The following is a 15,314-nucleotide window of genomic DNA, read 5'->3' as shown; positions in this document are numbered from 1 at the left end:
TCTGGGTTTCTGGGGTTTTTCCTGTTGTTATTCTGTCTCTCACAGCTACAATAAACCTACCATTAAAATTATGGACTGGTCATTTCTTCATCAGAGGGCAAACGGGCAAATTTAGCAGGGGATCAAATACTTTTTTCCCTCACTGTAGTCCTAAAAGCATGAAGACCAACAATAAAGAATTCTTTAAATACCTTAGGAGCATGAAATAGGCTAGGAAAGCAGTTGGACCATTGGATGACAATGGAATTAAAGGAGCACTAAAGGACAATAAGGTGACTACTGAGAAGATAAATGAATTATTCTCATCTGTCTCCACTGCTGAAGATACAAGGCAAATACCTGTTCCTGAATGTATGTTGTCAGGAGGGAGGATGTGGTACTTATGCAAACAGCAGTGACAAGGGAGAAAGATCTAGAACTTATAGACCATTTGCAAACAAACAAATCACCAGGTCTAGATGGTGTCCACCCTAGAGTTCTTAACTCAAATGTGAAACTATTAATCTCATTAAGATATGTGACACATCCCTAAGACCAGCCTCTGTACCAGAAGACTCTTTGAGTGGCCCATTTTTTAAAAAGGATCCGGGGGGATCCAGGAAATTACAGTGTGGTTAGCTTATTGTCTCTTCCAGGTAAATTGATGAAAAGCATTAAAGATAAAATTGTCAAGCACATAGAAGGACAAGCCCTGCTGAATAAAAACCAACATGACTTCTGCAAAAGTAAGTCCTGTCTCACTAACCTTTTAGAGTTTTTTGAATGTGTCAATAGTGTGGACAGGAAGGAGCTGGTAGACATTGTTTATTTGGATTTCCAGAAGGCTTCTGACAAAGTCCCTCACCAAAGACTCCTGAGCAAACGTCAGAGTCATGGAATAAGAGACAAGTCCTCTTATGGATTGGAAATTGGCTAAAAATGAAAAGGAAGCTGATAAGAATAAATGGTCAGTTCTTGCAATGGAGGGATGTGTGCAGTGAGGTCCTTCAGGGATCTGTATTGGGACTGGTGCTTTTCAACTTATTCATAAGTGACTTGGAGTTAGGGGTAAGCAGTGATGTGGCCAAGTTTGCAGATGACACCAAATTATTTAGGGTGGTTAAGACAAAAATGGATTGCAAAGAGCTCCAAAAGGATCTCTTTAAATTGGGGGAATGGGAATTAAATGACAGATGAGATTCAGTGTGTGCAAGTGTAAAGTGATGCACATTGGGGCAAATAATCCCAAATTCCCATACACAGTGATGGGATCTGAACTGGCAGCAACAGACCGAGAAAAGGCACCCTGGGGTGGTAGAGGATAGCTCAATGAAAATGTTGACCCAGTGTGCAGCCGCTGTGAGAAAAAAAAATTCCACGATGGCCATAATTAGAAAGGAATAGAAAATAAAACTGTCACTATCATACTGCCCTTATACAAATGTATGGTGACCACACTTGGAATTTTGTGTACAGTTCTGGTCACTGCGCTTGAAAAGGCGCATCAAAGACCAAACAAAATGACCAGAGGGCTAGAGCAGCTTCTCTACACTTAGGGCTGTTTAGCCTAGAAAAAAAGGGAGTAAGGGGAGAGATGATAGAGATCTTTACAATTATGCATGGTGCGGACAGGGAGAAATTTGTCTCCCTCTCCTGTAAAACTAGAACCCGATGTCATCCACTGAAGCTGAATGGTGGGACATTCAGAACAGACAAAAGGAAGTGTTTCTTCACACAGCATATAGTTAATTTGTAGAACTCACTTTCACAGGATATGGTCATGGTTGCCAACTTGGAAAGCTTTAAAAGGGACATGGGACTGGGCTATCAGTGGCTACTAACCATTATGGATATCTACTCCCTCCAGTACTGGAGGCAGTATCCCTCTTTAAACCAGGTGCTGGGGAGCACAGGCAGGATGGCGCTGCTGCCGTCTTCCTGTTTGTGGGTTTCCTAGAGGCAGCTGGCCGGCTGGCCACTGTGTGAACAGAATGCTGGACTAGCTGGGCCTTTGGTCTGATCCAGCATGGCTCCTATGTTCATTTGGCACTGAACTCAATAACATTTTGCCAGTATTTTTGGCAGTGAAAGATGAAGACAGAGAAATGACACCTGAGATTCACATTGACATGACCCCTCCAACTAGCAACATGTTCCCCATTCTTGGAGCCCCATAGCTAATCTAGGAAAAAAATAGTTTTACCTGGGCTCGTCTGTAGTACTGCTTAGTGATTGTCTGGTATCGCTCCTGACCTGCAGTATCCCTGAGGGGGGAAACATATCATTACAGTGAGCAGGGACTTCTGTATGTTCCACAGACCCGAGCTGATGTGATCTTTTAGTGGACCCACTGACAGAAGCCTCAAAATCAACATCTCATATGGATACCACTGGGCATGGATCTACTGCAGATTTCCAAAACAAAAGCCTAAGTTCATTGTCAAGGCCAAACTGTGGTAGTGAATTTTGTTTTTGTTTTTCAATTTGCTCAGGGATCCCTCAGGGAAATTAGATGGCGTACCCACTAGGGTGGCAAACTGTTTGGGAAAATGTACTCACTTTGCACTTACCTGCTGCTTTCCCTTCAAGATCAACCTCTCAGGGATGCCAGAACATTTGCATTTCTGCAGATGCATTTCTGCCATCCAGAGCACTGAACAACATGGCTGTCCTCTGCAAAATCACTACGTCACTTCCTCCCTGCTTCACAGAGTACTTTTTTTAACTTCTAAAAAGTTTTGTGATTTTGATGACAAGTGCAAAATGAATGATAAAACAAGTAAAGGTTTTAAGTTTTTAAAAGTTTTTAAAAGTTTCAACAAAGTAGACCGCCTGACTAAAGTGGGGGAAAGGAGGCAAAATGGAGTACCAGACTGGTGTTCAGTTCACTGATCAGTATGTCTGTCAAGTGGGAGTCAGGCTCAAGCTGTGTGAGAGGGAAAAAGAGCAGCGAGCCTCAATTTCAGGAATTGCCTGGGCTAAGACCAGTTCTATTTCAGACACAGGGAAGAGGCGGCTGTTGAAGAACCTGAAAATAACTACTGAAGAACTGACCAGTAAACATCTTATTGACCAACAGCCTCGATTACGTGTTGTTGATAAATAACAGTAAAACTTTCCATTTGTGAACTGAAAAGTCTCTGTTCCTGTATCCTTCTCTGTTCTGTCTCCTCTTACCCTACTGACTCCTCCCCTAGTTGTCCTGGAATGGTCTGGACCATCATGTACAGGTCCTGACCAACATCTGAGCAGCAGCATCAGAAGAGGCATAAGTTGGTGTGAAGAGTTCCAAGGGATGTGCAGTGCAATCCTAACCATGTTTACTCAAGCAGTAAATCCCACTGAGCTCAATTGGGCTTTCTCTTTTGTAAGTGTGCTTAGGACTGCAGCCTAAAGTAGCACATTGCTGTTAAGAATTCATTGTGTGTTATATTTGTGTTCCCACAGACTGAGCAACATATACAGTATGGAAGTAGCAAGCTGGAAGTCTGTGTGAAGTCTGCACTACCACCTCTTCAAATTCTGCACTAGGAAAACCTATGTTTGTGCTGAAAATTAAGTGAATGTTGTAGGCATTTCATTTTATGTGACTTCAAACTGTGCCCTCAAAGTTCTAAGAGTAAAGGGCTAAGCCTGGAAATCAGCAGAATAGTAGAAAAGAGTATTCATTGACTCATTTATTGAGCACTGCACCTATATTGGGCCAAATAAGGCTAGCTCTCCAAGTTGCATGCAGCACAAAGACAGACTGAGGGCCACTTCATGCAATGCAGATTTTTGTTTTTGCCCTCATGAGCCTGGGTCACATAAGCAACTAAGCTGTGTGAAGAGAGCAGCCACCAAAATAGTCAGCAGCCATTTCCACAATCATCTGCATTCCCTGCGTCACCATATTTTCTGCCATACTCCCAGGAATTGGCGCCGTGTAGGAGTACAGTGAGTACAGAAGAAGAACCCCAAACCCCCAAAAATCCCATCAGGCCAGTCATCCCAGAGTATGTCAACCTTGTGGCTTGACAGCCACTTCTATGGCTGACTTGTTTCTTCATTCACTACTAACATTCTCACAAGGCGATTTCCTTGCGGATGTACCGAAGAGCACACAGAGAGCTTCAGTTTTGGAGAATGTGCCAGCATGCAAGGTGGCCTTGCCCCCTACTGGACAGCTGTAGATCATGGGACTTCCCCAATTTTTAAAATTTTTTTAACAAATAATCTTAAGGCTCTATTTTATAGACTTCTTGCTGGATTTTTTTTTATTTAAAAAAACCTGTCCCTTAAAGGCTTATGCCTTGCTTCCATGCTGGAATTCACACCACCCCTAATTTAAAAGAATGGCAAAACAGCAATCTCTTCTAGTGCGAGGCCACAGGCGCTCCCCCCCTTCTACTACACCACTGCCCTAGATGTACACCAAACACAAATATAGTCCTAAAAAGAAAGTGTGGGTTTTAAAAATCACTCTCTGGAAAACCCCTAATGAAGACTAGAAATCTGAGCTCTTAGAAATGATAGCTGATATCCCACGGAGGGGTCCCAACAGTACCCTGCACACAAGCTACAACATCCTGTCCCATTGCTCAGTAATGTGAGTAACCCCCATTCCCTCTAATCCCACTGGACATCTTTTATAGGTGTTAAATATACACGGTCAGATCCGCGGCCACTGTCATTCCTGCTTTACTGAGGACCTGAGAACCTACAACATGCCCAGGGTCTCACAATGAACCCATGGTCTTCTAGACTCAAAGTCCGCTTTCTGTCAAAGAACTCGTGTTGGCTCTGTGCCATAATACCTGCATCACTTACCATATCTGTATTCGGACCTTAATCCCATCTACTTCTACGGTCTTCATTTTAAAATCAACTCCTAGGAACAACAACAAAGATTACATTATCCAGTAAATTCTGATGTGTCAAAGAGAATAACCAAGAGGAAAGACAAATACATTTCTGTATGTATCCATTTGGGTGCAATACCTATATCTGTTCTCTCCCCCCCCCACACTCTTTTAATGGAAATGTAAGCTCTAGCCCTGCGGCAAACCCATAAACAGATTCCAGCAGATGGCAAGTCCACGAAAGCAGTTTTATTGGTTAGAATAGACAGGTTTCAGAAGCCATATTCAAAAGGACACTAGTAAGGGGCAAAGGCAAGGTGCATAGTATATATGGAAAAGCAAAAGGAGATAACTGGTAACCCAGGCAACCCCCCTCCTAGAGGCAGGAAGGAGCACTTGGCGATTCCCACAGTATGGGAATCTATGAAGACTAAACACGGGGCATAGACTGGCCTTGGACAGAACAGCACAACAGCACCTGGGAGCAGCACAATTGCACTACCGCATACCATCCTCATGGCTTGCTCCTGACATTCTGCCCCCCTAAAGACCCCTTCACCCTCCCACCATGGGCTTGTGAGGGTAGGCTGCATGAAATTCTTGTACTAAGCGGGAGGCGGAGACATCACAGGCGCGCACCCATTCATCCTGGGCAGGACTAAAATGTTTCCAGCGGACCAGGTACTGAAGGGCACCGTAGCGAATGCGAGAATCCAGTATTTTAGCTACTTCAAAATGCTCCTCCCCCCCCCCACCATTTCAGGCACTTCGGGTTGTGGTTCAGGATGCCATTTTTGGGAAGGAACAAACGGTTTTAAAATGGGGAACAGACCCACATACTTGGCACTGTGTTTATCACACAGGCGGGTGGATCGTAGGTTCTTGGTGGACAAATAGACAAGATCCCCCACTTTGCATTCCTTACTGGGGGAGCAATGTTTGTCAGCTTGAGCCTTGTAACGCCGTTTGGCCCGCTCTAGATTTTTAACCAGCCATGGCCAGGTTGTTTGAATAGAACGTTTGAACAGATCCGGCCACATCCGCTCCCCCCTCCTCCTCAGAATCCTCAACATGACCAGCGGGGCCAAACTCTTTACCATGGACAACCTGGAAAGGGCTGAATCCTGTGGATTGGTGAACCGCATTATTATAAGCATATTCAGCAAAAGGCAATAGGTCTATCCAATCATCTTGATGGTAATTAACGTAACAGCGTAAATAGCATTCCAACACCGTATTTACCCTTTCAGTCTGACCGTCTGATTGGGGATGGAAGGCACTAGACAGTCCTTGTTCTATTCCGACCAGTTTGAGAAAAGCCTGCCAGAATTTGGCCACGAAAGTTGACCCCCTGTCAGCCACTATCTTGCGCGGAAAGGAATGTAGACGGAAGACATGTGACACAAAGAGGCAGGCCAATTTCGGGGCAGAAGGGATACCTGCGCAGGGTACAAGATGCACCTGTTTCAAAAACAGATCAGTAATCACCCAAAGAACTGTCTTTCCCCCGCTAGGGGGTAGGTCTGTCATGAAGTCCATTGCAATCACTTCCCACGGTTTTGAGGGAGTCTCTAACGGTTGTAAAAGTCCAAGCGGTTTGCCCTGTGATCGTTTGGCCGCTGCACATATGGGGCAGCTGCGGATGAAGGAGTCCACATCTGATCGCATGCCAGCCCACCAAAACTGTCTCTGTAGCAAATGCAATGTTTTGAGGAATCCGAAATGTCCGGCGGTCTTGGCGCCATGAACCAAACCCAAAACCTCCCCCCACAACGCTGCCGGAACATACAATTTAGAATCTTTGTACCAAAACTCCCCGCGTTTAAGTAAAGTAGCTGGGAGGGTTTGCGAGGACAGTTCCGCTTGATAACTGCAAAGGAGAGTCTCCTTAAAGGAATCAGTCCTTCCACCCCCTCCAGAGAGGAGTCGGCAGGCAGCTTGACCGGGGACGGAGCTGATACAGGTGCAGGGAGCGACTGAACGGGGCGCTCGGGTCCCCGCACCTCAGGAACCGTGGCTGTCAGTCGCTCAGGGGGAGGAGGAAGCGAGGCGGGCGGTGCTGTTGGCTCAGCCGGGCGTGGGGCTTCCACCCCCATTGGGTCTTCCTCTTTTCCTACTGCCATTCAGATGCCACGACCATATATTCACAAACAATTTAACAGTAGATCAACATTCTAATTGTATTCCCTACTCCCTTCTCTTCTACATCCATCAGCAGCACAGAAACCATCTATCTCTAGACCTTTGGTACTGACAGCTTTTTTAAAATTTTAGAGCAGATGAAATGTTCACATACATTCTGTAATATTTCAGCATCTGATATAATACTAGACAAGGCTAATTCCAGTTGAAGCCAGAACTTTCATGGGCAATATTTAAGATAGTTTCACAGACTGCAGCCTGGGTTTATACTTTCCCCCGTTAACATGTTAATCTAGCTGGAAAGGGAGGTTTGACAAAACCATGGCTCTTCCAAAAACTCAGTAAGTACAGTTCTTCCAAAAACTCAGTATGCTACCTTCCTTTGTCTCTTTTTCACTATAGCACGTGCCCCCAAATTACCCAAAGCTGGCTTTGACGTCACACACACACACACACACACACACACAGTTAAGTCCTACGGTGCTTTCCCATCCTGTGTTGGAGGGATTGTTTGCCCTTGAGCAAATGATGTATCATATTAATCAATATTTCTAATTCTCAACATGGCCAAATCTGTGCGTGCTTATATCCAGAGATTGGAGCCATGATCAGACAAAATGTAACTTTCTACAAACCTAAAATTTGCCCCAATTTTGCAAGAAAAACCCACTACTGTAAAGTCTAAAAAAATAAATACATTGGGGGCTAACCCCCCAAAATAATGGAAGCAGCGCCTGTATCTTAAAAAAACAACAGTATTGCCTGCCTTCAAGCCTAGTTTTCTGGCAGTAAAAGGCAGGATAGGGCCCTTTCCAGGGCTATTTTGGTCTCTGAGGGAGGACTCATCAGGCCCAGGCCCGCCAGGTGACTTGATACCATGCAACTTGCATGACTCACCCAGGAAAGGTGAGAAAGGGGGAAATGAGGTGCCCCCCACAAGTGCTTGTGGGTTTGGCCCCAAGCATGTGGGCCCAGTCCAGCCACCAGAACGATGCAAGTGGGCCATAGTTTTCCCAGGAAGAGACTGCCAGGGGGAAGGAAAACTGAAGATGTGTGAGGGGAGGTTGGTTGGCTGGTGGGTGAAAAAGAAAAAAGGAACAGGGAAGGGGGAGATTCTACGGAGGCTTTATTTGAACTACATACCTCAGATATGTTTTACGTGAGGAAATTAGGGCTTGAAAAGGATGCTTTATTTATGTAGTCTAATGTAGATTCCTGTACTCAGAAATTTATTATTTGACAGCCACAACTTTGTGTTTACCACAGAAACAGGACAATCCTGCTGTGAATCCTGCTGAGAGAGGGGCCCACCCAAGGCCAGTCTATGTACACAGCTATTAAGCCATCAACAGTTCCTTTTCATTCACCAGAGCACAAACATTGAAGATTTAACATGCTTATCCTGCGTAAGTTAACTTCCCTGAAAGCTCATCCAAAATTCCTCTGTAGTCTCTTGCTCTCAAAATCCACAGCCTGGCTCCATACTATCTATCTGAAGGAGACCCAAACAGATATAGAAACCACTGAAAAGGCTGTTTCTTTGAAGCTTCCACGGTAGCCACTCAAGAGGGCTGAAGGGGGACGGCGACCCCCTTTTTTGGGGTTTTCATGGCAAGAGACTAACAGAGGTGGTTTGCCAGTGCCTTCCTCTGGACAGCAACCCTGGTATTCCTTGGTGATCTCCCATCCAAATACTAACCAGGGTTGACCCTGCTTAGCTTCTGAGATCTGATGAGATCAGGCTAGGTCAGGGCATTTCTGGTTTAGACACACATATAACCTTCTGACTCAAGCAAAGCTCAGATGAAACCTGTTTTTCTTGGTTTTGGCAGAAGCCTACTTTGTGGTGGGAAATGCCATCAAGTCACAGCTGACTTATGGCAACCCCGTAGGGTTTTCAAGGCAAGAGACATTCGGAGGTGCTTTGCCATTGTCTTCCTCTGCATGGGCTGAGAGAGTTCTGAGAGAACTGTGACTGGCCCAAGGTATTACCCAGCAGCCTACTTTACACAGTGCTAAACGAGTAGCCTTTTGTCAGTGTGATCCCACCCACTTTTCAAAACAGGCTGATTGGTCAGCCCTTGTCAAATCACAAAGCCAACTTTCTCTTCTGAACAGACTCAGAAGTATTTGAAAGGTTTTTTAACTGTAAAAAATAAAAATACTGACTAAAGCTTAGAATCAGAAGGGTTGGAAGTAACCACCAGGATCATCTAGTCCAATCCCCTGCATATTACAGGAAATTCACAAGTACCTTCCCCCCACACCCCCAGTGACCCATACTCCATGCCCAGAAGATGGCCAAGATGCCCTCCCTCTCATCATCTGCCTAAGGTCATAGAATCAACATTGCTGACAGATGGCCATCTAGCCTCTGCTTAAAAACCTCCAGAGAAAGAGAGTTTACCACCTCCCAAGGAAGCCTGTTCCACTGAGGAACTGCTTTGTTAGAAAATTCTTCCTAATGTCTAGACAGAAACTCTTTTGATCTAATTTCAACCCGTTGGTTCTGGTCCGACCTCCTGGGGCAACAGAAAACAACTCTGCACCATATGACAGCCCTTCAAGTACTTGAAGATGGTTACCATATCTCCTCTCAGTCTTCTCCTTTTCAGGCTAAACATACCCAGCTCCTTCAACCTTTCCTCATAAGACATGGTCTCCAGACCCCTCATGATCTTGGTTGCCCTCCTCTGGACATGTTGCAGCTTGTCTACATCCTTCTTAAATTGCAGTACCCAAAACTGAACACAATACTGTAGATGAGGTCTAACAAGAGCAGAGTAAAGCAATACCATCACTTCTCGTGATCTGGACACCATACTTCTGATGATACAGCCCAAGACCGCATTTGTCTTCTTAGCTACTGCATCACACTGCTGACTCATGTTCAGTGTTTGGTCTACTAAGACCCCAAGATCCTTTTCACACACACTACTGCTCAGACAAGTCTCCCCCATCCTATAATTATACATTCGGTTTTTCCTACCTAAATGCAGAACTTTACATTTGTCTTTGTTGAAGTGCATTTTATTAGTTTTAGCCCAATTCTCCAGCCTGTCAAGACCATCCTGTATCCTGGCTCTGTCTTCGACCGTATTTGCTACCCCTCCCAATTTAGTATCATCTGCAAATTTAATAAGCATCCCCTCTTATCCTTCATCCAAATCATTTATAAAGATGTTGAACAACACAGGGCCCAGCACAGATCCCTGAGGAACTCCACTAGTCACTCCTCTCCAAGTGGATGAGGAACCATTAACAAGCACTCTTTGGGTGTGATCTGTCAACCAGTTACAGATCCATCTAACAGTAATAGGATCTAAACCACATTTTCCCAATTTGTCAACAAGAATACTATGGGGAACCTTATCAAAAGCCTTACTGAAATCTAGATAAACTATGTCTACAGCATTCCCCTGATCCAGCAAGTTAGTAACTTTCTGAAAAGGAGATAAGATTAGTCCGACATGACTTATTCTTGAGAAACCCATACTGGCTCTTAGTGATCAAATCCATCCTTTCTAAATGCTCAAGGACTGACTGTTTGATGATTTGTTCGAAAATTTTCCCCGGTACAGAAGTCAAGTTGATGGGTCGGTAGTTACCCAGATTCTCCCTTTTCCCCTTCTTGAAGATGGGGACAACATTTGCCCACCTCCAATCTTCTGACACCTCACCTGTTCTCCAAGAATTCTCAAGAATAATGGAGAGAGGCTCAGAAATTACATCTGCAAGTTCTTTGAGTACCCTTGGATGCAATTCATCTGGCCATGAGGACTTGGTTTCATTTAAAGAAACTAGGTGTTTGTGCACTACCCCAATGCCAATCCTAGGCTTCAAATCCCTTCCCTCATCATGTGTTCTGTTTATGCCATGTTGAGCACCACTTCCCTCACAAGAAATGACTGAGAAAAATTTCAATTTCTGGTACCCGCAACGGGCTTATATTGTCCTTGTTCTTATTCTTACTCTGTACATATGAAAATAACCTTTTTTTGTTGTATTTAGCATCTCTCAATAGACAGCTCATACTGAGCTTTAGCTTTCCTAGCACTCTCCCTACAAGCACTAGTTATTTGTTTATATTCCTCTTTGGTTATAAGGCCCTCCTTCCACTTCCTAAAGGAGTTTTTTTTTTATTTCTCAACTCTTTAAAAAGCTGTTTATGGAGCCACCCTGGCCTCTTTAGACTCCTCCCATTTTTCCTTCTCATAGGGATGGTTTGTGATTGCGCCTTCAGTATTTCATTTTTAAGAAACTCCCACCCTTCTTGAACTCCCTTCTCCTGAAGTATTTCTGACCATGGGATTCTACCCAGCATAAGTTTAAGTTAAAATTTGCTCTCCTAAAGTCCAACCTATATGTCTGACTAAGTACAGTTTTTCTTTTCCCAAATATTGTAAATTTCAAGAGTACATGGTAACTACTACCCAGAGTGCCTACTACTTTAACCTCATCAACCAGTTCTTCCCTGTTGGTGAGAATCAAATCTAAGATAGCAGATCCCCTTGTTTCGCTGACCACTTTCTGGAATAGGACAAGCAAGACAAGCTAGGAATTTATTGGATCTGGCATTTTTAGCAGAGTTGGACTTCCAACAGATATCCAAGCACTTTATTTGCTCAAGAGTACAGCCTGCCTGAAACACAGAGGCGGGCGGGGTGTGTGTTGATGAACAGGAAGAGGTTATCACGATTTGATCCACATGCCATACAGGTGTCTTTACAGGAGACAAGATGTGCGCTTGTGTGCACTGAGGGTGGTGAAGTTCAGTCTACAGCCTCCCCGACCTCACAGGGTGTCTGTTGTGGGGAGGGAGAGAAGGTGATTGTAAGCCGGTTTGATTCTTCCTTCAGTGGTAGAGAAAGTTGGCATATAAAAACCAACTCTTCTTCTAAAATCCCACTCCTGTGACTTATTCACAGGTAGACCTTCCTTAACCTGAGGTTTACGAATGGCCATTAACCACTTTGGTAAAATATTGAACCTACTTGTTCAGACGTAATATTTATCTGATTAATAGATACTGGTAACAAACAAGAAGGAATTGCTACCATTATCATCATAATGTGCTGTTTGTGAGCTTTGGGGAGGGAACTATATGGACCAAAAAAGTTCTTATACTTTTAGAATCAAAGCAAGTTTTCTGAACTTTCTCCCCTAATAAAACATGCAGCTTTCTGGCAGTGGCTCAGATATGGACCAAGATTCAGCAGGAAGAAGCTAAAGATGATCCTTTTTATACTCAAAAAGATACTTCCCAAGCTCTCTGAGGTCACAATGAGAACTTCATCAACAACTGAGGTGACAAACCACTAGTCATTGTGTAGGAGCACAGGACCATTTTGGAGAAACTATCAATGTAAGCAACAGATTCCATTGCATATCTATTCATAGTTTACTCAGATTCTAACCTTTTAACTGTTACATATTAGGACGAGTATTGTATGGAGAAATTTTATGCAGATAATTAACTTTATATTAGTGTTTTTATCTGTTTTGTTATGCTTCTGAATGGCCTGTTGGTCATAATGACTGACTAGGTATTAATACTTAATTCTACTTGGTAAAAATCAGCTGCAGTCAAACAGAGCAGATTTATATTCTAACAGATCCAAGCAGCAGGTTACACTAGAACAACCGGCTTTTCAAGAACGGCAGCCCTTCTATAACTTCACCTTTCTGTCACCCTACTAAATTCCCATCTCAGGAGAACAGACAAGTGGGAGCTGGAAGCCCAGCCCAGTGATATTCTTGTCTGCCTACCTAGTTGAATTAAGGTCACTTCATATGCTGCGCTTTGTTTGGAGATAGTCTCCATACAGGAAGAAGCACAAGCACCATCATGAACTGAATAGGGGAGATTTTTGGCACCTTAAAAACCAACACATTTACTGTGACATAAGCTTCCATAAACCCGAGCTTACTTTGTCAGATGCATTAAGTATTATGCTTAGTTTGTAGCTATACACATACAGCTTAAAAAGCAGAAAGGGGGGAAACAGTCTAAAAACTTCCTCCCTGCCACCCTCCTTCCATTATACAGTATATCAGTCATGATATATCATCACTCTAATGAAGTGGGCTCTGGCTCACAAAAACATACACATTAAATTAGTCTTTAAGGTGCCCCAGGACTCTTGGTTGTTTTGGTGGCAACAGACTAACACGGCCACCCCAGTGGAATCATGAACAAGTTCATTTTGATGCATTCCCACAGACTGAGCAACCAGCACACACCCTCCCATACTAATTAAATTCAGGAACTAACACTAGAGATGAGTGAACCACTGTGCAGCAGCAGCACATCCTACTATGGTTAACTGTCCTCGTTCCCATGGTAAATCCACGGTAACAGCTCTACCCTGGACAAGTCACAGGTCAAATCAGAGACACTTTGGGGGGGGGGGAGAGAAGAAATAACAGACAAGAAGTGGAAGGAGGGCTCTGCAACACAGCTGCCAGTGTGCATGGCTGGTCTAGGAATCAGGCACAGAACAGGAACCAGTAAATGGGGTACAGCAGCCACCTTAGTTTCCAAGCAACAGCAAGTAAAGTTCCTAGGAAACACATGAAGTTTGGCACCTGCAGTAACATTTGCACAAGTATTTTACCACTTGTTTGACATTAGCATGACCACTAGGAAGTGTCCTTTTACTCTGCACTTCATTTGTGTCAGTATGGTGTTCAACATGGTTATTAATGGAGGATCCAGTAGTAGATAAAAACATCAAGGCCTTGAGTCTCAGCAAGAAAGGTGGCCTATAAAACAAGGTGAGTAAATAAACAAATATCTCAAGGATGCTTCGAACATTTTCCAAAGGGTGACACAGGAAGCATGAGCGACTAGTACCTTCTCTCTCTGCCTTCTGGACTGTTTCCTAAAATAATCTCAAGAGGGAGATGCACACTCTATCCTTGCCTAAGAAAAGCATGCATCTCCCTGTTTAGGACACACATCTTACCTCTTCAAGTAAGACCCAGCAGCATGAAGAGAGAAAGACCAATTATTCCCTGATACTCCCTCTTTCACCACTTGCTGATAACACAATAGAAACAGCAGTGAATGCTGGAGTTTCAAGATTCCAACTAACTATTTCTGCCAACCCAATCAGAGAGTGATGGATCATCTTCTTTCTGTATGATGTTGTTTCCATTTGCATCAGCTATACACCCTCATATTGTAAGGAGATATCAGACACAATAGTCACAGTACCTTTTCCCATCACAAAATATATGGACTGGGAACAAATAATATGACATAGCAATAATTAGATCTAAATAACTATGTCCATGCAGGAGTGAGAAACACTGAGGTTATCTACCCCAACAATTTATTTGGGGAAAAAATCAATTGATTTCAATATAACATACTTTCAAATAAGTTTACTTAGCATTGCAGCCTCAGGGATAAGTGTAGCTTTAGTTTATTAAGAAGTTCCCAAGAATCATTGCACACTTTATATTTTTAGTGAATTCACACTGCAAACTTGCTCTGCATGCTTACTAGAACTGTGATGTTGGAAGAGCTGCTGCATTTTTAAAAACAACAACTGTTTACTTATAAGGAATTGTTGTTATGTCCAGAGTGGACAGCCACCTTAACTGATATAGTTAGAACAGGTACACACTTCTACTATAGAACCCATTCTGCTAACATTGTAATATGTGAACCTTTCAGGGATAACCAAAATGCCAGAGGTGCCACTAAGAGGGAAGTAAAGTAGCTTCTTTCACACCACGAAACATATAGGCATATCTTGTGTGTGTGTGTAAAGTCCTGTCAAGTCTCAGCAAACTTACGGCAACCCAATAGGTTTTCAAGCCAAGAGACGTTCAGAGGTGGTTTGCCATTGCCTGCCTCTGCATCACGCCCCTGGTATTCCTTGGAGGTCTCCCATCCAAATATTTGCCAGGATCAAGGCTGAGAGTGTGTGACTGGCCCCAAGGTCACCCAGCAAGTTTCCATGGCAAAGCAGGGATTAGAATTTGGGTTTCCCAGATCCTAGTCCAACACCTTAGCCACTACACCATGCTGGCTGTAGGCATATCTTAGAGACGCATTATTGCAGTTTACTATCAACCAAGATACACTGAGGACTTGCGGGAGCTTTCTGACCACCCCAGAAATTGCAGCGATAAAGGAGCTGCCTCTGTTGTATTATGCAAATTATTATCTGACATAGGTCTGAGTGCTCTACCATGAGACTTTTCATTCAACTGACACAATCAGAACTGGAGACTTCCATATAAGCTCGAAATTCTGGCTGCCTTTACAGACAAAAATGGTTCTCCATGAACTTGAGGCGAAGACTAATTCAATTTTGTGCTTTCTGCATACAGTGTTGT

General features: G+C 43.6%; 1 protein-coding gene across 1 annotated transcript in view; it reads right to left on the bottom strand.

Annotated features, from left to right (window-relative positions):
* RAB15 (RAB15, member RAS oncogene family) overlaps positions 1-15,314 on the bottom strand; it is a 35,714-nt gene that overhangs the window by 10,810 nt on the left and 9,590 nt on the right. The window contains exons 2-3 of the mRNA XM_056850864.1: positions 4,789-4,849; positions 2,183-2,243 (exon numbers count right to left, since the gene is read on the bottom strand). Coding sequence (XP_056706842.1) covers positions 2,183-2,243; positions 4,789-4,849 — 122 coding nt within the window. The remainder of the gene's footprint in view (positions 1-2,182; positions 2,244-4,788; positions 4,850-15,314) is intronic.

The sequence above is a fragment of the Euleptes europaea genome, chromosome 6, assembly GCF_029931775.1.
Source record: "Euleptes europaea isolate rEulEur1 chromosome 6, rEulEur1.hap1, whole genome shotgun sequence".
In the NCBI taxonomy this organism is placed as follows: domain Eukaryota; kingdom Metazoa; phylum Chordata; class Lepidosauria; order Squamata; family Sphaerodactylidae; genus Euleptes; species Euleptes europaea.
The sequence above is the reverse complement of the archived record's forward strand: the minus strand, read 5'-3'. Positions and strand labels throughout refer to the sequence as shown.